At 42.6% G+C, this 22537-nt stretch overlaps 1 protein-coding gene across 1 annotated transcript in view; it reads right to left on the bottom strand.

Annotated features, from left to right (window-relative positions):
* Positions 1–22537, bottom strand: part of LOC125459123 (AP-2 complex subunit alpha-2-like) — a 97740-nt gene that overhangs the window by 58438 nt on the left and 16765 nt on the right. Inside the window, exons 5-11 of the mRNA XM_048545060.1 lie at positions 16244–16373; positions 16052–16153; positions 13049–13157; positions 12403–12553; positions 9823–9991; positions 9038–9175; positions 473–655 (exon numbers count right to left, since the gene is read on the bottom strand). Coding sequence (XP_048401017.1) covers positions 473–655; positions 9038–9175; positions 9823–9991; positions 12403–12553; positions 13049–13157; positions 16052–16153; positions 16244–16373 — 982 coding nt within the window. The remainder of the gene's footprint in view (positions 1–472; positions 656–9037; positions 9176–9822; positions 9992–12402; positions 12554–13048; positions 13158–16051; positions 16154–16243; positions 16374–22537) is intronic.

Below are 22537 nucleotides of genomic sequence, written 5' to 3' on the forward strand. Positions count from 1 at the left end.
TCTAAATTAGGTTTTCACACATTGAAGACTGAGACACTATCTTAGCCAGCAAATGCACGCACTCACTCCAAGTTCACAGGTAACTGCTAACAAGAAAGAAGTCAAAACTTTTTGTCTTGTGCCCATCAAGAAACAGACTTACAAAGTAAATATTAATTTACATAGCATGAAAAGAGGATGCTGATTGCTTTTGTAGGCAAAAGGAACTTGTCCGTATATTGCAACTTTCCTATGCAGAGACCACTGCATTCTGTATTACAATGCCCTGACCAATCAGAATCTACTCACCTGATCTGAGTTTAATCAGCCAACTAAGATAGACAGGTAAGAGTTCCTACTTCATGTCCAAACCAACCACAATGTGAAATGTTATCTTATGGATAATATGGCTGAAATGCATATTGTGCTACACCATTATCATGATGGGACAACCCTCCTCAGATTTGACAGCTTGGGCTAGACAACAGCTTACCGCAAACACAGTCTTGGCTGCATACCCCTGCACATGGTCACGACTGACAACGATCTGAATGACTCGATACCACACCTCCTCACTGACATAGTCACCAGCAATTCGGATCAGGTTCAGGATAGTGTCGACATACCATGTGTAGTCCACTGCGTACCTCTCAGCCAGAATTGCTATTTTCAATACCTAGAGAGAAGAAATGGACTCATCAGACTTACAAAAGTCTGCAATGGCCCCATTTATAAAGTCCCAAACTTTGAGAACAAAATCTCAGCTGACACTCGGGAAGTGCTGCATTATCACAGCTATTATCTGGAGAGTAAGTTCTTCTTGGTGTCCTTAACAATAATTATCACTCCGGCAGCAATATTGAACAGATTATGTAATTATTTTCTGACTTCTGTTCGTAGTTGCTTCGTTTTTTCATTACAGCAATGGTTATACTTTAAAAAACACTGGAATCATTCCAATCCACCTCCTCTGCATCTGCTCAAACATCTTCACATTTTTCCTAAAGTCTAGTGACCAGGACTTAATCAATACACTTGCTGATGCTACCCAGAGCTTTCTAAATATAACTACCCTGCTTTTATACCCAATACCTCTATTTATAAAGTCTAAAATTACACCTGCTTTGTATCCTGTTGTGGGAGCTCCAGGACATCTCTGGAGCTCCTCAGGGTAGTGTCCTAGGCCCAACTATCTTCAGCTGCTTCAATGACCTTCTCTCCATCATAAGGTCAGAAGTAGGGATGTTCGCCAATGATTGCACAATGTGCAGCACCATTTGTGACTCAAATACTGAAGCAGTCCGTGTCCAAAAGCAACAAGATCTGGACAACATCCAGGCTTGGGCTGACAAGTGGCAAGTGACATTCACGCCACACAAATGCCAGGCTATGCCCATCACCAATAAGAGACAATCAAACCACTGCCCCTTGACATTCAATGGTGTTACCATCACTGAATCTCCCACTATCAACATCCTGGGGGTTGCCATTGACCAGACTCACGATATTTACAGAGTGGCGACAAGAACGGGCCAGAAACTGGGAATGCTGCGGCCAGTAACTCACTTCCTGACTCCTCAAAGCCTGTCCACTATCTACAAGGCACAAAACAGGAGTGTAATAGAATACTCACCACTTGTCTAGATGGCTGCAGCCCCAACAACACTCAAGAAGCTTGACACCATCCAGGACAAAACAGCCCGCTTGACTGGCACTACATCTACAAGCATTTACTCCCTCCACCACTGACATTATCAACAGGATGCACTGCAGAAATTCGGCAAAGATCCTCAGACAGAACCTTCCAAACCCACGACAACTTCCATCTAGAAGGACATGACAGCAGATATATGGGAACACCACCACTTCCCAGTTCCCTCCAAGTCACTCACCATACTGACTTGGAAATATATTGCCATCCCTTCACTGTCACTGGGTCAAATCCTGGAATTCCCTCCCTAGTAGCATTGTGGGTCAACCCACAGCACAAGGACTGCAACAGTTCAAAAAGGCGGCTCACCACCTTCCCAAGGGCAACTAGGGATGGGCAAGAATTGCTGGCCAGCCAGCAACATCCACATCCCACAAATGAATGAAAAAAAAATTGTCTTTCAATATGTCCTGCCACTTTCAAAAGCTGATGCACATGCACCTCAAGGTCTCTCTATCATTACAGTCTTTCGAACAGGATCACTAACTTTTTTTTAGGAGATCTTGCAGAACAGAAGCAGACCATTCTGTCTAACTCATCCGTGCAGACCATGTTTCCCAAATTAAACTATAATTGTACATCTATATAATATCTCCATATCCTTTCTGCCAAAACGCATCAACTTACATTTCCCTGTACAAAACCCAAACAACCAACTGTCTGCTCAGCTTGCTAGTCTACCTACGTCCTATAATAGATAATTCATAGCATCTCTGTTGTGCACTATACTGTGATCACTGGCAAGTTTTGAAATTGTACATTATGTCCCAAGATCCAAATCATGTACAAGTTTAAAAAAAAAGGGGCATAGCACTGACCCTTAAATAAGACTAATGTCTACCATCCTCCAATCTGAACAATACCCAGCTAGTTCAACTCATTGTTTTCTGTCCTTAGGCCAATTGTTTACCCAACTGGACATTGAGCCTCTATTCCACCAATCTCCATTAAATGAATCACTCTTCTATTTGGTATCTTGTCTTTCTTGAAGGTCACATAGACAATATCCATTGCATTCCCTTCATAAGCCTTCTCTATTCTTTCATCAGAAAACATAGTCAGATTAATCAATCACAATCTATCTTAGACAGTGCTGCTCTGGCTCTCCTTTATTAAACCAATCCCATTTAATTTCCCACTGAATTTTTGTCCCTGATAATGGATTAGCAAACACTGGCTGATGTTAAACTAACCAACCTGTAGCCACTACGGCTGTCCATAGTCGTTCTTGAATAGGAATGTCTATTTTCCACTCTCCAATCCTCTCACATTTCCTCAAATCTAGGGAAGGTTGAAGATTATGGCAAATCCTCCGCAATATCTAATACCAGCTCCTTTAGCAATTCATCCTGAGCTGATGGACTTCAGTAAAGCCTTTGATAAAGTTCCACATGGTAGGCTATTGGAGAAAATACAGAGGCACGGGATTGGGGGAGATTTAGCGGTTTGGATTAGAAACTGGCTTTCTGTAAGAAGGCAACGAATGGTGGTTGATGGAAAGTATTCAGCCTGGAGTCCGGTTACTAGTGGTGTGCCTCAAGGATCTGTTTTGGGACCACTGCTGTTTGTTATTTTTATAAATGACTTGGACGCAGGCATAGGTGGATGGGTTAGTAAGCTTGCAGATGACACTAAAGTCGGTGGAATGGTGGACAGTGTGGAAGAATGTTGCAGGTTGCAGGGAGACTTGGATAACTGAAGAATTGGGCCGAAAGATGGCAAATGGAGGTTAATACTGATAAATGTGAGGTGGTTCACTTTGGGAGGAATAATAGGAAGGCAGGGTCAATGGAAAGATTCTTGGTAGTATAGATGTGCAGAGGGATCTTGGTGTCCATAGATCCCTGAAAGTTGCCACTCAGGTTGATAGTGCTGTTAAGAAGGCTTACAGCGTGTTAGGTTTTATTGGTAGAGGGATTGAGTTCCGGAGACATGATGTCATGCTGCAACTGTACAAAATGCTAGTGCGGCCTCATTTGGAATATTGCGTGCAGTTCTGGTCGCCCCATTACAAGAAGGATGTGGAAGCATTGGAAAAGGTGCAGAGGAGATTTACCAGGATGTTGCCTGGTCTGGAGCGCAGGCCCTATAAAGAAAGGCTGAGGGACTTGGGTCTGTTGTCATTGGAGAGAAGGAGGCTAAGAAACGATTTAATAGAGATGTACAACACGAATAGAGGATTAGATAGGGTGGACAGTGAGAGTCTTTTTCCGAGGATGCTGACTTCAGCTTGTACAAGGGGGCATAGCTGCAAAATGAGGGGTGATAGATTTAAGACAGATGTCAGAGGCAGGTTCTTCACTCAGACAGTGGTAAGGGTGTGGAACGCTCTGCCTGCCAATGTAGTTAACTCAGCCACATTAGGGGCATTTAAACGTCCTTGGATAAGCATATGGTTAATGATGGGATAGTGTAGAGGGAGGGGCTTAGATTAGTTCACAGGTCGGCGCAACATCGAGGGCGGAAGGGCCTGTTCTGCGCTGTATTGTTCTATGTTCTATGTTCTATGACCCATCCATTCTAAGCACGGTCAGCTTTTCCAGTAATTCCTCCCTTTCAATTTTCACACTGTCTGTTAACTACTTTCGACTGATACTTTCTCAGATGCCCCTTCCTTAATGAACAATTATACAATGAACTCAGGAATCAGTCTAGCTTTGTCCTGAGCCAAAAAATCATATGCCACCCTCTTTGATCCCATTCTCATAATTTCTCTTTCCCCATGTTATTTTCTTCTCCTCTCACAATCGACTATATTTGACCTGGCTTACACTTGAACAGTATGTTTTAGGTGCAACATGTATACTCAATATTTTCCATAATCATTGAAGAAATCCCACCTCCCTTTTTCCTCTCTCCATCTTTGTTGAATGCTTTATAATCTTATACATTACGGACACGAGCCAACCGATTTTTAAGCCATGTATCCATCATCTTCCCCGATCATATTCTCAAACTGCTGATGATGTTTGTATCTCTCCAAATCACGCTCAATTGCACATTTATGCACCATCATCTTGTATTTACATTCCTCACAATATATCTTGGTCTGCTTTCCTCCCTTCTCTCGAACAATCACCAGAGTCACCATTTACATTTTATTCCTCTTTTAGACTTCAACAAGTTGGTAGCCATTAAGTTTAAACCCTCCTCAACTGCACTTGATATGGACTAGACCAAACCCCCTTCAAATGTATCAACGAGATAGCCTAAGACCATAACGTTATCTTATTGAAAGACAAGTGTAAGGTGCTCCAGTACAAATGTAATTTGATTGGTCATACTACTCCACTTAAAGCAAAACACATTTTATTCTTACACTCAGTTAGAACACAAACAATAGAAAGAAGAATTTACATAACTTTAACTCTATTGGAATACTGAACAGAATAATAGATGTTTTAACAACTAAACAGCAACTGTTCCAACGTAGTAACATTCCATAAACATGCCCTTGGCAAAGGCAAATTCAGTAAAACAGATTGTTTCACATTATGTTTTGCCAATCCAGATTGAAAGAACATCAAGAGAAAAATCTTTCAGAAAGAAAGAACTCCAGCTTTTTGCTGCGGCCGAGAGAGATGTAGAACAGCTTCCACAACCGGCTTCAAAACCCCAACAACTACTGAATGCTAAACTAAAACCCTGGTTCTGCGGGACCCTTACTCCACCCATTCATGCAGCTTCTATTGTTCTAACATCAAAAAAAAAACAGCTGTTTACTTTGGTGATAATGGGAACTGCAGATGCTGGAGAATCCAAGGTAATAAAATGAGAAGCTGGATGAACACAGCAGGCCCAACAGCATCTCAGGAGCACAAAAGCTGACGTTTCGGGCCTAGACCCTTCATCAGAGCCTAGGCCCGAAACGTCAGCTTTTGTGCTCCTGAGATGCTGCTGGGCGTGCTGTGTTCATCCAGCCTCACATTTTATTAGCTGTTTACTTTATTGGCTTGAAAGAGACAACTCACCACCTCTGGCTCGAAATCCCTCTTCAAAAATAAGACAAAATACATCTCTTAAAGCTGGAGTACTGTCACACACTTGTGAACCTCCCTGCAAGAACATTGTCCCTAATGCAGCCCATTCCTTTTCAAGAGTTGTGTTCTGTTCAGAGCTCTAAACATCTTAAGCCTTGCCTCCTGCATCATGCTTGAAGCCCCACACGATCTCACCCCCTAGCATGTCTTCCTATCTCTAATCTTCTGGTTGCTGTGCTGGGAACAATCAGAGATTACTAACCTCAAACTCCTATTTTTTAAAACTTCCTCCCTAGCTCTGGAAAATCTGCCTGTATGACCTTCCTTCTACGTCCTGATATTAATGCATCCCACAACTTCTGGCTCAAAGATTTCACATATTGTAAAATCATAGAATGGCACAATACAGAAAAAGAAATTCTGCTTTTCAAGTCTGTACCACCAAAAGTACACTACTACCCAAGCTAAGATAACAAAGTGTGGAGCTGGATGAACACAGCAGGCCAAGCAGCACCTCAAGAGCATAAAAGCTGACGGTTCGGGCCTAGACCTTGACGTGTCTAGGCCCGAAACATCAGCTTTTGTGCTCCTGAGATGCTGCTTGGCCTGCCGTGTTCATCCAACTCCACACTTTGTTATCTTGGATTCTCCAGCATCTGCAGTTCCCATTATCACTACTATCCACGCTAATCCCATTTACCTGCACTAGGCCCATAGCCTTGAATTTTACAACATTTCAAGTGCTCATCCAAGTACTCTTTAGGGGTTGTGAGGTTTCTGCCTCAACAACCCCCCTCCCAAGGCAGTGCATTCTAGATTCCCACCACTCTCTGGGTAAAAAAGGTTTTCATCATAACCCTCGAAGCCTTCTACCTTTCACTTTAAAATATGCCCCCTTATTATTTACCCCTCAACAAAAACAACCCAAGCTTATCCAGCTTCTCTTCATACTAAACCATTTCACCTCAGGCAAAACCCTGACGAATCTCTTCTGCATGCCATCCAGTGCAATCATACCCTTCTTATGGTGTGGTCACCAGAACTGCACACAGTTCTCCAACATTCTTTACAAACTCAACATAACCACCTGCTCTTATAATCCATGCCTCGATTGAACAGGCAAGTGTCCTGTATAGTCTCTTTAACTACCCTATTAACTTGTCCTATAACCTTCAGGAATCTGTGGACAAGCCCCGAAGATTCCTCTGAGCTTCCCAGTGTCCTGTCATTAAATGAATACTCCTTTGCCTCTCTGATGAAGGTTTCTAGGCCCGAAACGTCAGCTTTTGTGCTCCTGAGATGCTGCTTGGCCTGCTGTGTTCATCCAGCCTCACATTTTATTATCTTGGAATTCTCCAGCATCTGCAGTTCTCATTATCTCTGATACTATTTTAACCTCACTGTGAAGCCTCTTCCAGGGATGCCACTCCTTTGTCTTGTTCCTTCTTCCAAAATGCATCACCTTACACTTACTTATCAGGCTAAATTCTGCCACTGATCTGCCCATCTGACGAATCCATTTATATCCTCCTTGTAACCTAATACCTCCCTCCTCACTGCCAACCAATTGGTCAATCTTTGTGTCATCTGCAAACTTACTTACCATCTCTCCCACACTCTCTCTCCATTATTATGAATATCATAAACAATAATGGACCCAGCACTGATCCCTGTGGTATGTCACTACACACCAAGCTCCAGTCACACAAACAGTCTTCTACCAACACCCTGTGTCTCCTGTCATTAAGCCAATTCTGGATCCAACTTGCCAAGTTACCCAGGATCCTATGAGCTTTTAGCTTCTTTGTCAGTTTATCATGGGGGATCTTGTCAAAGGATTTGCTGAAGTTCATGTAAACCACATCAAATGTCCTACCCTCATTCAAACACTTCATCAACACCTCAAAAACATCTACCAGATTTGTTCAGCAGGACATCCATGTTGACTATAAAAAAACAAAAGAAGTGTGGATGCTGAAAATCTGGAACAAAAGCTAAGTTGCCGGAAAAGCTCAGCAGGTCTGGCAGCATCCGTGAAGGAAAAAACAGCGTTAGCGTTTCAGGTCCGGTGACCCATTTTCAGAACTGATGGTAGCAGGGAAAACATCAGTTTATACACAGAAAAAAGGGGAGGGAGTAAACGACAGATTAGAGTCTAAAGAGAGAGAAGAGCAGTTGGATCGAAACGAATTGATAATCATCAAGCTGGGAGGATGAATAATTGTTAATAGTGGCTAATAACAGGGAGTGTATAATGGCAGGCTATGTGGTAACAGGGCCTGGTGTGTAGGGTTGGGGGCTGGGACATGGAAGCGTTTAGGCCCTAAAATTATTGAACTCGATATCGAGTCCGGAAGACTGTAGGGTCCCCAAGCGGAAAATGAGGTGTTGTTCTTCTAGCTTGCATTGAGCTTCACTAGAACACTGCAGCAAGCCAGAGTCAGACGTGCTGGTCGGGGAACAGGGTGGTGTGGTAAAGTGGCAGGCAATGGGTAGTACAGGGTCTTTCTTGCAAGCAGAACGTAGATTTCTGTGAAGTGGTCACCTAGTCTATGTTTCATTTCCCCAGTGTAGAGGAGGCCAGACTGTGAGCAGAGAATGCAGTAGACTCGATTCTGGGAAGTGTAGGTAAAGTGTTGCTTGACCTGGAAGGTATGTTTGGGCCCCTGGACAGTGGGAAGGGAGGAGGCAAATAGGCAGGTGTTGCACCTTCGCCAGTTACAGGGGAAGGTGTCATAGAGCTATGGGGGAGTGTTGGGGGTGAAGGAAGCGTGGACCGGGGTGTCCCAGAGGGAACTGTCCCTGCAGAAGGCGGACAAGGGAGGGGAGGGGAGGGGAATATGTGTCTGGTGGTGGCATCTTGCTGGAGGTGGCAGAAATGGCACCTTATGATCTTCTGGATGTGGATGCTGGTGGGATGATAGGTAAGGACAAGGGGAACGCTATCGCTGTTGGGGGAGGGGAGAAAAGGGGTAAGGGCAGAAGTACAGGAGATGGGGCGGACCCAGTTGAGGGCCCTTCAAACACGGAGCTGGGGAATCATTGGTTGAGGAAGACAGTGGACATTTTGGAGGGTCCCCTGTCAAAGTTAGCCTCATCGGAACATATACGACTGAGACAGAGGAACTGAGAGAATGGGATGGAGTCATTACTAGAAGTGGGGTGTGAGGACGCATAGTCCAGGTAGCTGTGGGAGTCAGTGGGTTTGTAGTGGATATTAGTGGCCAATCAATCCCCAACAATGGAAACAGAAATGCTGAACCAGCAAAAACTTTGGTTATTGATGGTGAGAAAGTAGAAACAAAACCAAGTGTCTGAATACGATCAGATATGAGAAACCATCATTCAAATAACCAACAGGACTCACAATTTCTTCTCGATTGGAATAATCAGCATTCTCCAAATAATTCAGCATTTCTGCCACGATCTGCTGGGCATTGCTGCGATCACACATCCCATACAGGAGATCCACTGCCCTTTGTCGCACACTCACATCCCTCTCAGTCTGTAACACAAACAGCAAAGTCACTGGTCATTGTACCCTGTTGGGCAACGACTGTTCACTGCTCTGATTACAGAGAGGCAGATTCCTGCACAAGGACACTGCTGAATGCCTCAATCAGAGCTTTCACAACACCCACCTCAACTTGAAAGGGTAGAATTATACTCCTAGTTTTTCCAGTGAGGAACTAAAACTGATGTGCAAGCATCATAATGCAGGGAACTCGGTAGGAGAAGATTCAAATGGAGAACTAAGATTGTAACAGAAGTCAAAGTAAAGGAGCCTCACACTTCTGGTGCTCAGTGAAGAATGAAAGTAGAACTCGGTGCAGGAGTCCCATTGCAGAGCTGCAGTTGTAGGGGGGTGTGCCAAGTGTTGAAGCACTAGGCAGGACCAGAGACATGGTGGACGTGCTGAACCTACTGAGTAAACACAGATACACTAGACTAAAAAAAAATGTGCTGGCCACCAATTTGGCTTATTAAGTGCCCAAGTATTTAGGCACTTAGTATATTCCAGTTGCCCACCTTCTGTCTTACAAAGCTGACACCAGCTGCCAAATGCCCTTGCCCAACCAGAGGGTACATTTATTAAAAAGCCACTGGTCGGTAATAAAGCTGAACAAATCCTGGAATGGTAAGGGCAGTTACCTTGAGTGCATTGATGACTGTTTCGATGTGTGCCTTCACTGCCTCATGAGAAAACTCAGAGCTCGCTAGCAGCCACATGCTCTCCAGCGCCAGGTAGCGTAGATTGGTCTCCCGATGCTGCAGAAACTGACCCAGCTGGTTACACGCACGGACAAGGAGGTTCGGTTCACTGTGAAATCAAAAGATTGTACCTCAAAATGATGGGACCGATATTTAGCCCAACTCAGCCATGAACCTGTTCACAGCTTAATAGATTTGTTTGTGAATTTTTTTTACACTAAGCAGCAAATTATTGGAAAGGAATGAGGGTTAGAGAAAGACTATTGCTTCTGGTCAGCGAATCCACGAACAATGGGTCACCAATTTGAAACTGTCACTGACAGACTGAGGAGGAAGAAAGGGGACAGTTAATTGACACATATAGCAGCTGCAGATTCAAGGTGAGTTTCAAGGAAGCAATGATAGATACAGCAATAGGCTGAGAGAGAGAAAGCAGAGCAGTGGGATTTGTTTTTGAGCTCACGTGTTGCTAATGAACAAAACGGCCTCCTTCCGAGCACCTAAACTCCATTGATTCAATGAAGGCAGCTTAACCTTGTCTTCAAATCCTTCCAAGCATAGCACACAGCAAAAACATAAAGGAGGCAGTGGAGAAAGGAATCAGGCATTCAGTACAATTTACAAATGGTAGCTAGCTGTACAATGACACCAGGGCAAGCATTCTTTCAAATTTAAAAAATACAATCCATAAATATGCAAGTTTTCAGAATCTGCAACCTTATAAGAGCACGTATAAGGAGAATGATGGCACAGGCCCTGAATGTGAAAGCTCAGGCACATTACTTTCTTCAGGTCAAGAAAAAGATAACTTTACTCTGTATCTAGCCCCACGCTGTCCGTGTCCTGGCAGTGTTTGATGGGGACAGGGCTCAGGTAGCTATACTTTCTATCAATACTGACAAAGGGTTCTCAGTATGAAAAGCACAGTATTGCTTGCAGGTTAGGACTGCACCTTGATTCCCAACTGAGACGCAATCTCCCTTGCAAAAGAAATGACAGCTCAGAGTAATGAATCAAGCGCAGCAGGTTTTCAACCTGAACTCTAGAAAACTGTAAAATACAGATGTCTGATAAATAGCAAATGTCCAGTAGCTCAGCGAGTTTATTTTTAATGAATCCAACCATGAAATCACACAAACATAGCAAGAGTAGGCCATTCGGCCTATCGAGCCTGGCATGATGATGGCTGACTTTCTGTTTCAATTCCATTTCCTGTTCACTCGCCATATGCCAAGATTTCCTGTGAAACCAAATATTTGTCAACTCCAGGCTTCAATATATTCAAAGGCAGATTCTGTTTAAAAACAGCCTGGTGATTTCAGAATCCCAGGAATTTAATTAATTAATTAAACTTGGAACAACAAAGTTCAAGGGTCAAGGAAAAAGACAGGAGAATGGCACTGCTGTTAGGCTCATTTGAAGAGCCAGTGTAGACATGATGGGCTGAATGGTCTCCTCCTATAGTAGCTCCCAGCAGTCATGATAGAATTTGAACTTGTAACCTCAATATCAGTCTAGGCTCGACAATGATAATTCAAGAAGATAACCATTCTGCTACTGCCTGATACCTCGTTAAGTGTCACACAAATTCAATATAGTGCCCAGATTATAATATGATCACACTTCAAAAGTATGTCATTCAGTGTAAAGTGCTTTGATATACTAGGCTGCTGAACTACATGGCTAACTTGGACTGATGTAACAAAAGGAGAAGTTGCTGGAAAAGCTCAACAGCTCTGGCAGCATCTGGGAAGAAAAAGTCAGAGTTAACGTTTCAGGTCAGACCTTTTTTCTTCAAAGATGCTGCCAGACCTGCTGAGCTTTTCCACCAACTCCTGTTTTTGTTCCTGATTTACAGCACCCACAATTCTTTCAGTTTTTATTTAGACTGATGTAACCAAGCTGAAAATGCGAATGGATAGTTGAACTGGAGAATTTTGAAATAATAAGGATTCTATAATGTGGAAGCAGGCCATTCAAGCCCTTCAAGTCCACACCAAAATTCTAAAGAGCATCCCACACAAATTCACTCTCCTTACCCTGTCCCTGCATCTCCCTTAGCTAATTCACCTAGCCTACACATCTTTGGACTGCGGGAGGAAACGGGAGCACTCAGTGGAAACCCACACAGACATGTGGAGTGTGCAAACTCCATACATCCCAAGGCTAAAATTGAATCTGGGTCACTGGCAGTGAGAGGCAGCAGCGCTAACCACTGAGTCACCATATCGCCCCTATGACTTGGGACAAATATGTAATACGGTCTGATAAAGTCTGACTGGATCATGTTAAGAAGCAATAAGTAATCTATTATCACAGAGTAAGAAAGTTATATGCTGTTGTTTAATGTAAGTGAGACATGTAAGCAAGAACAAGTCAGTTGTTGTGGTAGGAAAGCTGCAGCAAGGGTGATTTGAAAAATCTTGTGGTAAACAAGAGATTACTGAAACAAGATATAAGTTTTATCCTTATCATATGCAAGGTCCAGTAGTTTCTTTTTTGCAAACCTGTCTGACTAACCTGTCATGGTGAATAACGAGGCTAATGGCCTCAAACAGGACTGCATTCTTGACATTTGAATGTTGCACTTTCTTTGATTTAGGTGGCTCCTGGGCCTTGTTCAGGATAGTTTCAAGACATTCAGTCAGACGCCCTCGAATAGCAGGATCCTCTGAAGGGCACAGAAATCGGTTATTTAGACATAATCAGTACTGCTCATCGGACAGATACTGAGGCACAGACCAGCTTCTCATCATATCCAAAGCAGAAAATGGAATCTTGAAGACACCATCTAAATTTCAGGTTCAATTTTTTTATTAGCTTTGAGTTTATTGGTCTCAAGATTTTCCTGTGATTCTGAGCTGGTTGGGTGGTAGTATTGCTCAGTGATTGTGTCTTAGTGAGCTCAGGTGGAAAGGGAACTGGCACACATTACCTGACTGAACTCCTACACAACCAGCAGCTCCACTACTTCACCCAAATCACAACTATTCACTCGTGAGTGACCACAAGCTATTCACCACAAGATGCATGGATCAAGGACTGAATCTTGGACCATTTGTTCTGAATAGACTGTTCAACGTTGAAAGATGATCAGATTACTAATTAGGGCTCTACCTGAACTGGGACTGCTGGTTCTCCACTGGTGGGGACACAGAAAGCTCACCTGGTGGGGGATAGCACTGCAGCAGCCGCAGAAGCTTCACTGAAAGCCAAGGAGCTGGCACAAAGTAGTAAGTGTAATCCTGGAGATCAGCTGAAGCAGATGATACAAGCTGTAATAATAAACAAACAAAACCAGTTCAAATAACCAAGGAACAAACCAGGACATTAGTGTGATCCTTTATTTTAATTGACACATGTAGGCACTTCTCCCATTCATGAAATTGCTAGTCAACATGAGTGACCACTTGTCAACTAATTAATCAAGAACTCTTACTATTGTAATATTGACAAGGCTGGCTTTCCTACAACGCAATCACTACCACATTGAGGGCTTCATTAGGCAGTTCAATGTATCATTCAGCTCCATAAAAATCCCAGTCCTTCTTTTCACAGCAGGCACTGGCCTTGAAAGCCCTTACTCTAACATGGTCTTATCACACTACAGTCAGATAAGAAAGCCAGCTATCAGAACATTAAACAGATAGAGAAAAATCGATTTTTCCAGCAGGAATTGCCAGAGTCTGTGATATTAACCTTGAAATTTAAGATAGGTCATTTCATTGTGATATCAGGATGTGTGTTCCACACAAAATAGCAGAAATCTGGAACTTTCTTCTCAAAAGCATTGTTGAAACTGGGAATCATTTAATAATTTCAAGACTTAAATCAATTTTTGTTAATAAAGGGATCAGGAGTTACAAAGCCAATTTAAGAGCTTAGATTTAATTGACTGATGGAACTGGCTCAAAGGGTGAATGACCAATGTTGCTCTGCAAATGTATCTGTGTGACAACTCTGCTATCTGCAGGAAATTTCTTTATTTGCTATGTCTTTAAGACAATTGAGAATCCCTCACCTACACCCAAATCCTTGATGGATCAGTTTCAAAATCAAACCCAGGCCAGTTCCCAAACTTTGGCAGCCCTCACTGGAATAGTCAGCTGGAATCAGGCTCCACTATTTACGGAGTTCACACAAAAGTTAAAAAAATTTTATCCAAGTAAGAGAATTCATAGTCACCTGTCCGGTTAAACTCCGGCTAGCAGAAAACACAGTCGAGATTTCTGTACTGACTAAGAATTGCCATTTATTGAATATTTAATGAATAGATTCTAATCACAGGCAAATAACTATGAATTATCATCATATAACTCTACAAGTTAAAACTCTATACCCCTTAAAAAACTCTCATGACACACGCACAGACTGGCAGACAGACAAACAAAAACATTGATTATATGGTTGGATAGGAATCAGTTCAATAGTCCAGACCACAGAGTTCCCTAATGACCTGTTAGCTTGCTAGGTCTCTCATTCAGTCTGTCATTCAGCTTCCTACTCCCGTTTCATTTCGGTTCCTTACAAGAGGCACAGGCTGTTGGCACATTCAAAAATTCTGAAAAGTTTTAGTTACTGATTTAAGCCTCTGCTTCAGTAATTGATGACAGAAAATAAACTGGCTTAAAAGTTTTTACTGGATAGAAAGACATATCACCTCCACTTCAGATTCAAAGAATTCTGCCAATATTATTCTCACTCACAAGCCGTTCAGTTACCCAGGAGCCAATCAGATCATTATTGTTCAGCTGATATCTCTTTTTGCATGGTCATAACTCCACAAACCAATCAGCTCCTTCTTACAGACCGAATCTCACTTTGTATACAACCCTGACGCTAGCCATCTGTAAACAGTCTCCTCCACTCTTTCAGCAGTGTAAACAAGAAATGAAATGATATCCAGTAGCTTGCTTTTGAAAAGTGTAGTAATTCCCACTCTCAATTTTTCATTTTAGAACAATTTTACATTTACAATCAAAATAACAGAAAAGCACAAAGGTGTGGTCAATACAATGCTAAATAATATCCCACATAATAGGAGTAACAATCTTATAATAAACTATATCCAATGCTACAGGATTCACATTCATGCGATAAACTGTACTTGCACCACTGAATTTACATTCCCACACTGAACTATACTCCACACTATATGATTAGATTTACTCATAGATTAAGTGAATGACTGAAAACGTAGTGAATAGATTTCTATGTGATCATACATTTTGGATCTGGGAAGTCTGAAATGGGGGACATGCTAAATGGCGATAATCCATAAACAATGGATGAATAAAAGTGCTTCTTGGTATACAGATCATTAAAATATCCTGGAGGCCTGGTAGCATCTGTGGAGAGAAAGCAGAATTAAGATTTTGGTTCCATTGACCCTTCTTCAGAACGAAAAGGGTCACTGGACCCAAAATATTAACTCTACTTTCTCTCCAAAGATGTTGTCAAACCTGCTGAGTTTTTCCAGCAATTTCCGTTTCAGTTTTTGATTTCCAGCATCTGCAATTGTCAGGGTTTTTTTAATTAAAATACCTTGAACACATACAGAAAATAATTCAAAGGCTGATTGAATTCTAGCCTTTCTCTCAAGGACACAAACGCAAGGGGCTAGACAGCACAGTTCCGTTGTACACAGCCCTACTTTCACCACCCCCAGAGGCACTGAGAACTACTGTGGGCCCTGCATATTTGGAAGAAGATATCGGCATCTGAGGGAGAGCAGTGTATATTTACGAAAATGATACCTGACAGAGACAATGAGGGAGATCAAATATACTAGGAGTGTATCCCGTGGAATAGAGGGTTACAGAGTAATTTGGCCAAACAAAACTACTGGATTAGATTGTGACAATGTATTTCTCTTGGTTATGTAGCTTAGGACCGCACAGATTTAACAAGACCAGAGTCAGACCTTCTCGTAGTGAAATTTAAACATTTCTGTACTCAAAGGTTAACAGCAGTTTGGACTACCTTCCACAGAGAACACTTTACCCTGGATCAATTCCCACACTAAACCATACCTTACCCCATGGGATACATGCACCTGTATCAAACTATATTTGACCCTTGAAGCTTTGTGCAGTTGCTGTGTTTTTCAACTTTTAATTCATATCAGCTGACACTGAAGTGCTACACTTGAATGAAGGAAAGGTCCTACCCGGCTCAACCTTGAAATCGCCAAGAGCACAGAAGTTTGAAACTCTTCAGGGTTTTTCTGTGCGAGTACAGTGATCAGACTTGTAGCTGCAGTTACAACGCCCTGGATGGATGAGGCATAGGACAGTCAAGAAAAGCACTGTGATCCTTCGATAAATGCACATTATTAAAAGGAAACCTCAAATAGTTTTACCAAGTGTTGGTCATTCAGAAGGTGAATGACTCGTGACGTCCATTCTCCCATTGGCATCACATCTGGAGATGTCCTGTACAACCGCAGTAGACACAGAGCAGCACTCTGTTTTGCACAGTCCATAGTATCCCTGCAAGATCAACACAGAGCCTTTAACAGAAGAAATAACACAACCCAATACTCCTCATCAGGGGAGACAAAAAGGAGCACTAGAACTGGTCAGGAGCAGAACATTTTTAAAATGCATACCAATATCTGAAAGGATCATTTTCAACAAAGCCTACAAAGAATCCCAATCACAGTATTAGAATGAATTGCTTGTCCAGAGGCTGCTGTGTACATCACAAATAAGGACAGGTTACTGGAATACTTTTGAGTGTGCTCCATAAATATTACTGCCTGGCCTCCCTAAAAATTCAGACAGCACACATCACAGTCACATCAACATGGTGAGGACCAAGAAAAGACCATACAGGAAACAGTGAGCACAACTAGCTCCACTGCAACAATCTCTACAATTGCCCATTTTCTTAACTGCATCTTCCTTTCTCATATGAATGAATGGTAAGGCCCCAGGTGCATAATGTAGCAATGACAATTCTTTCCATGTGCATACTTGTTCGTGGTTAAAGGCATAATCAGGTGAGGCAGCTTTCTGCTGATCAGGGAATGGAATGCATGATTGGGTCAAAGGGCTATTGATAGAATGTGAAAATTCATTCATTCCAGTCTGTCGTTCAAGGCTTTTGAAGAAGGCTCCAGACCCAACACATCAGCTTTCCTTCTCTTCTGATGCTGCCTGGCCTGCTGTGCTCATCCAGCTCTACATCTTGTTATTTCAATTAAGGAGCAGTGTTTTCTAAAATGAAATGAAGTCTCCATATGACAAGAGCAGGAAGATGGACAGGGGCAATATGGTTCATAGGAGTATGTTTCTTCAAAACAATAAGGCAGCAGCAGTATTTGTGCAGTAGTGTTGAATGCTTAGAATGCAGACATTAAGAGGCTGATCTTGGGGTTGAAGATGCTGCAGTATTTCTAATGCCAGGATCAGAATTTAAAAAGAATTTGGGCAGCTGCACGGAGATAGTGAACTAGGGATTTAGCTAAGGTTCAAGATCTTTAGATCCTCACCAGCCACTGGACAGGTCCCGGAGGTCTGGCAAGTATTTAATGTTGTTCCTCTGTTCAAGGGAAATAGGGATAATCCAGGCAAGTGTAGGCCAGGCAGTCCCACTTCGGTGGTTGGGAAGCTATTGGAGAAAATTTTTAGGGATAAGATTTATGCACATTTGGAAAAGCACGGCCTAATTAGGAACAGTCAGCATGGCTGTGTGGGGCAGCTCACATGTTACATCAATTGATTGGATCTTTCAAGAAAGTGACAAAGGTGATCGATGAGGGTAGAGCTCTGAATGTTGCTTATGCAAATTTTAGTATGGCTTTCAAGAAAGGTTCCTCATGGCAGGCTCAGCAGAAAATTAAGATACATGGGATCCACAGTGACTGGGCCGGGTGGATTCAGAACTGGTTTGCCCATTGAAGCCAGAGAGTGTTGTGCTGGAAGTGTCTTTTTCTGGGCTTGAGGTCGATGACTAATGGTATTCTGCAGGGATCCATACTGGGACCTCTGCTGTTTGTGAGATAGGCAGGTTAGTAAGTCTGCAGACAATACAAAGATCGGTGGAGTTAAGGATAGTGTGAAACATTGTCAAAGGATACAGCAGCATATAAATCAATTGCAGATATCGACAGAGAAGTGGCAGATAGAGTTTGATCTGAGTAAATGTGAGGTGCTGCATTTTGGGAGATCAAATGTTAAGGAAAAGTATAAAGTTAATGGCAGGGCCCTGAACAGCATGGATGCACAAAGGGATCTTGGGTTTCAAGGCCAAAGCTCCCTGCAAGTGGCCACATAAGTAGATAGGGTGGTAAAAAAGGCATTTGGCATGGTTGCCTTTATTAGTTGGGGAACTAAGTATAAGACTTAGGAATCACATTGCAGCTTTACAAGACTTTTCTAAGCCAACCTTAGAGTACTGTATTCAATTCTGGTCACCACATTACAGGAAGTTTGTAGAGGCTTTGGACAGGTACAAGAGCTTTATCAGGATGCTGCCTGGATTAGAGGGAATGAGCTATAGGGGGAGGTTAGAAAAACCTCAGGTTATTTTCTCTGAAATGGCAGAGGCTGAAGGGAGACTTGATGGAACTCTATAAAATTATGAGATGCACAGAATGAGGTGACGGTCAGAATCTTTGCACCCAGAGTTGAAGTGTCTAATTCTAAGGACGAGAGGGGGAAAATTCAAAGGAGATATGAGGGGCAAGTTTTTTTTAAACATACAGAATGGTAGTACTCTGGAATATGCTGCCAGGGTGGTGGTGGACGCAGATACGAAAAGGGTGTTTAAGGGACTTTTAGATAAGCACGTGAATATGCAGGAATGGAGGGATATGGACCAAGGGCAGGCAGATGGGATTAGTTTAATTTGGCGTCATCTTCAGCACAACATCGTGGGCCAAAGGGCCTTATTCCTGCGCTGTACAGTCTATGTTCTAAGATTGTTCTGGCTATGGTTCAGCATCATGCAGAGGGACAGAACAAGCATGCTAACCTAGAGAAGAGGAAACAACATGGAACTAAATTACCCATGTGTACTTACTCTGAAGTCGTGCCTGATGTTTCACAACAGAACATATGTCTTAGATGTAATGAAATTAGCTATTATGCAATATATAATAAGTCACTTTATTGGTCATCAAGATCGAGCCTATCTTCTGTTTAAGATTTACGACAAATGTTAACAGTCAATCAAATTACCATGCATCATATATCACCTCTGACTTGCTGCTGCCCAGAACAAAAGCAAACTACATCAGATTTGTTCAATGACAATTAAACAAAACTCTTTACTGTAACTCGACTTCAACAAGAACTGTAAACATTTGGGATTTCTAACTTACATAACTTAAAGTTCACTCATTTTACAATACTGACACATGCACATGGACAAAAAGAAAAACAGGCAAAACACAAATGTTAGAAGGGCTATCGCTCATCAGAGAGATTCTAACCAGCATTCTCCACTATTAAAATCCTGACCACCATTATTGACCAGAAACCTAACAGAACTATTATATAAATGTTGTGACTACAAAAGTCTGGGTATTCTCGACTGACTTACATCACTTGTGTTTATTCATCGAGGGGATATGGGCTAGGCCAGTATTTATTGAAAAGGTGGTGGTTAGCTGTCTTCTTTAGACAGGGTAGTCCATTTGGTGTAGATACACCTACAATGATACAAGGGAGGGAAGGGTTTTGACCCAGTGACACTGAAGAGATAGCAATATATTCTGAGGTCAGGATGGTGAGTGGCTTGGAGGGAAACTTGCAGGCGGTGATGTTCTGCTGTATCTGCTGAGCTGGTCTGTCTGGATGAAAATGGTCATGGGTTTGGAGGTACTGTCTAAGTATGTTTGCTCAATTTCTGCAAAGCACCATGTAGACAGTAGACACTGCTGCTACTGAACATTGGTGGTGAAAGGAGTGGATCTTGGTGCCAGTTAAGTGGACTGCTTTGTCCTGGATGGTGTTAAGCTTCTTGAGTGTTGTTGATGCTGCACTCATCCAAGCACATGAGAAGTATTCAATCACACTCCTGAGCATGTCTTCAAAATGGTGGACAGGCTTTGGCGAGTCAGGAGGTGAGTTACATGCTGCAAAATTCATAGCCTCTGACCTGATCTTGTCGCCACTGTGTTGAGATGGTGAGTCCAATTGAGCTTCTAGTCAATGGTAATCCCCAGAATGCTGATAGTGGGGGGAAATTCAGTGATGGTAATACCATTGAATATCAAATGACAATGATTAAATTCTCCCTTAAAGAACAAAGAACAGTAAAGCACAGGAACAAGCCCTGTTGCATTACCTGGTATGTTTATTGCCTGGTATTTGTGCATTGTGAATGTTATTTGCCACGTGTCAGCCCAGGCCTGGATAGTGTCCAGGTCTTGTTGCTATAGACCAAGGACTGCTTCAGCATCTGAGGAACACAGAAAAGGACGGCACACGAACAGGCCCATCAGCCCACCATGTCTGTACCAACCATGATGCCACTCCATACTAATCCCTTCTGCCTGCACATGGTCCATATCCCTCTATTTTCTGCCTGTCCATGTATGTGTCCAAATGAGTCTCAAATGTTACCAAGGTATCCCCTTCTACCACTTCCCCTGACAACGTGTTCCAGGCATCTACCAGCCTCTGTGTAAAAATCTGCCTTGCACAGGCCTTTTCAACTTTCAGCCTGTCACCTTAAACGTATATGCCTTTGTGTTTGATATTTTCACCATGGGAAAAAGATTCCAATTATCCACCCTACCCAAGCCTCTCGCAATTTTACATAATTCTATCAGCTTACCCCTCAGTCTCCAACAGTGTAGCAAAAACAATCCCTATTTGTCCAACTTCTCCTTATTACTAATACACTAAAGGAGCAGCAATATATTTCCAGGTCAAGATTGTTTGTGGTTTGGAGGGGAACTTACAGGGGTTGGTGTTTCCATGCATCTGCTACCTTCATTCCTCTAGATGGAAGTGGCCATGGGTTTGGAAAGTGCTGTTCCAAGCCAGGCAACATGCTGGCAAACCTCTTTTGCAACCCCTCCAAAGCTTCCACATCCTTCTCATAGTGTGGCGACCAGAACCACAAATAATACTCCAAATGTGGCATAACTAAAGTGTACATAGCTGCAATATAACTTGCCAACTTTAATACTCAATTCCCTGACCAAAGAAGGCAAGCATGTCTTCTTTACCACCATATACACTTGTACTGCAACTTTCAGGGGGATAGAGACCCCAAGATCCCTCCATATATCAACATTCCTGCCATACTTTCCTCTTGCATTTGAACTCCAAAAATGCATCGCTTCGCATCTGTCAGGATTAAATTCCATCTGCCATTTCTCTGCCCAACTTTCCAATTGGACAATATCCTGTTGTACCCTTCGACAATCTTCCTCACCATCCACAACTCCACCAGCTTGACTGTCGTCTGCAAACTTACTAATTAGACCACCTCCACTTTCATTCAAGTCATTGTAATATATGATAAACTACAGACATCCAGTATTGACCCTTATGGTACCACAGGTCACAGACTTCCAGTCAGAACGACATGACCAAGCCAGTTTTGTATCACACTTGCCAAATCACTGTGGATCCTATGTAATTTCATCTTCTAGACCAGCCTAACCCGACGGAACTTGTCAAAGGCTTTAGTAAAGTCCATGTAGACAATATCCACTACCTCACCCTCGTAAATCATCTTTGTCATTTCCTCAAAATATCAATAAAATCGAGACAAGACCGCCCCCGCACAAAGCCATGCTGACAATCCCAAATAAGTCCATTCTTTTCCAAAGTAAATAAATTATATTCCTGAGAATCTTCTCCAGTAATTTCCCTCCCACTGACAGAAGGCTCACCAGCCTGTAATTTCCTGGATTATCCCTGTTGCCCCTCTTAAACAAAGGAACAACACTGACTATTCTCCAATTTTCTGGGACACTGCATGTGGTAAAGAACATACAAAGATGTCAGTCAAAGCCCCAGCAACCTACTCCTTTGTCTCCCTCTAGAGCCAGGCCTCTAGGAATTCTCGTGCTAGTGTTTGTTTTACTTGTAAAGTTGTCCCAGTTAAAGTGATGTCCTTCTATGTTGGAGCGTATTGAAATGAAGGAAAGTTGGTCGTGCTGGTTTGCTGCGAGTTAGTGTTCATGTATCCTGGTGATGAGTTTCTGCCATCTGTCTTAGTTGCGTTTCTCGCATTTGCTGCGTGGTATTTTGTATTTCACCCTTGTCCTGCTCATGTGGGTATGGGGTCTTTCATCCTTGAGTGTAACTGGCGAAGTGTTACTATTGGCTTGTGTGCTATCCTTATTCCAAGAGGTTGGAGGAGTCTTGGTAGTCAGTTCTGATGTGTCTCTAATGTAAGGTCTGATGGCCAGTGTGTTGGAGCGTACACCGTCTTCTTGGTGTTGTTTATTTGCCAGGAATTGGTCGACGTATCTGTTGGGAAACCCATTGCTCGTAAACACTTTTTAAAGGTGTTCCTTTTCGTTTTTGTGCAGCTCCAGGGTGTTGTAGTTAGTTATCGCTCGTTTAAGCAGAGTCTTGACACCGCTTGGTTTGTAGATGCTGGGATGGTTACTATGGTGGCCTGTGATAAACAAACATGTTGAAATTGACCCCATCTATAAAACACTATAGTACAAAACCAGAAA

Source organism: Stegostoma tigrinum, chromosome 17 (genome assembly GCF_030684315.1).
Source record: "Stegostoma tigrinum isolate sSteTig4 chromosome 17, sSteTig4.hap1, whole genome shotgun sequence".
In the NCBI taxonomy this organism is placed as follows: domain Eukaryota; kingdom Metazoa; phylum Chordata; class Chondrichthyes; order Orectolobiformes; family Stegostomatidae; genus Stegostoma; species Stegostoma tigrinum.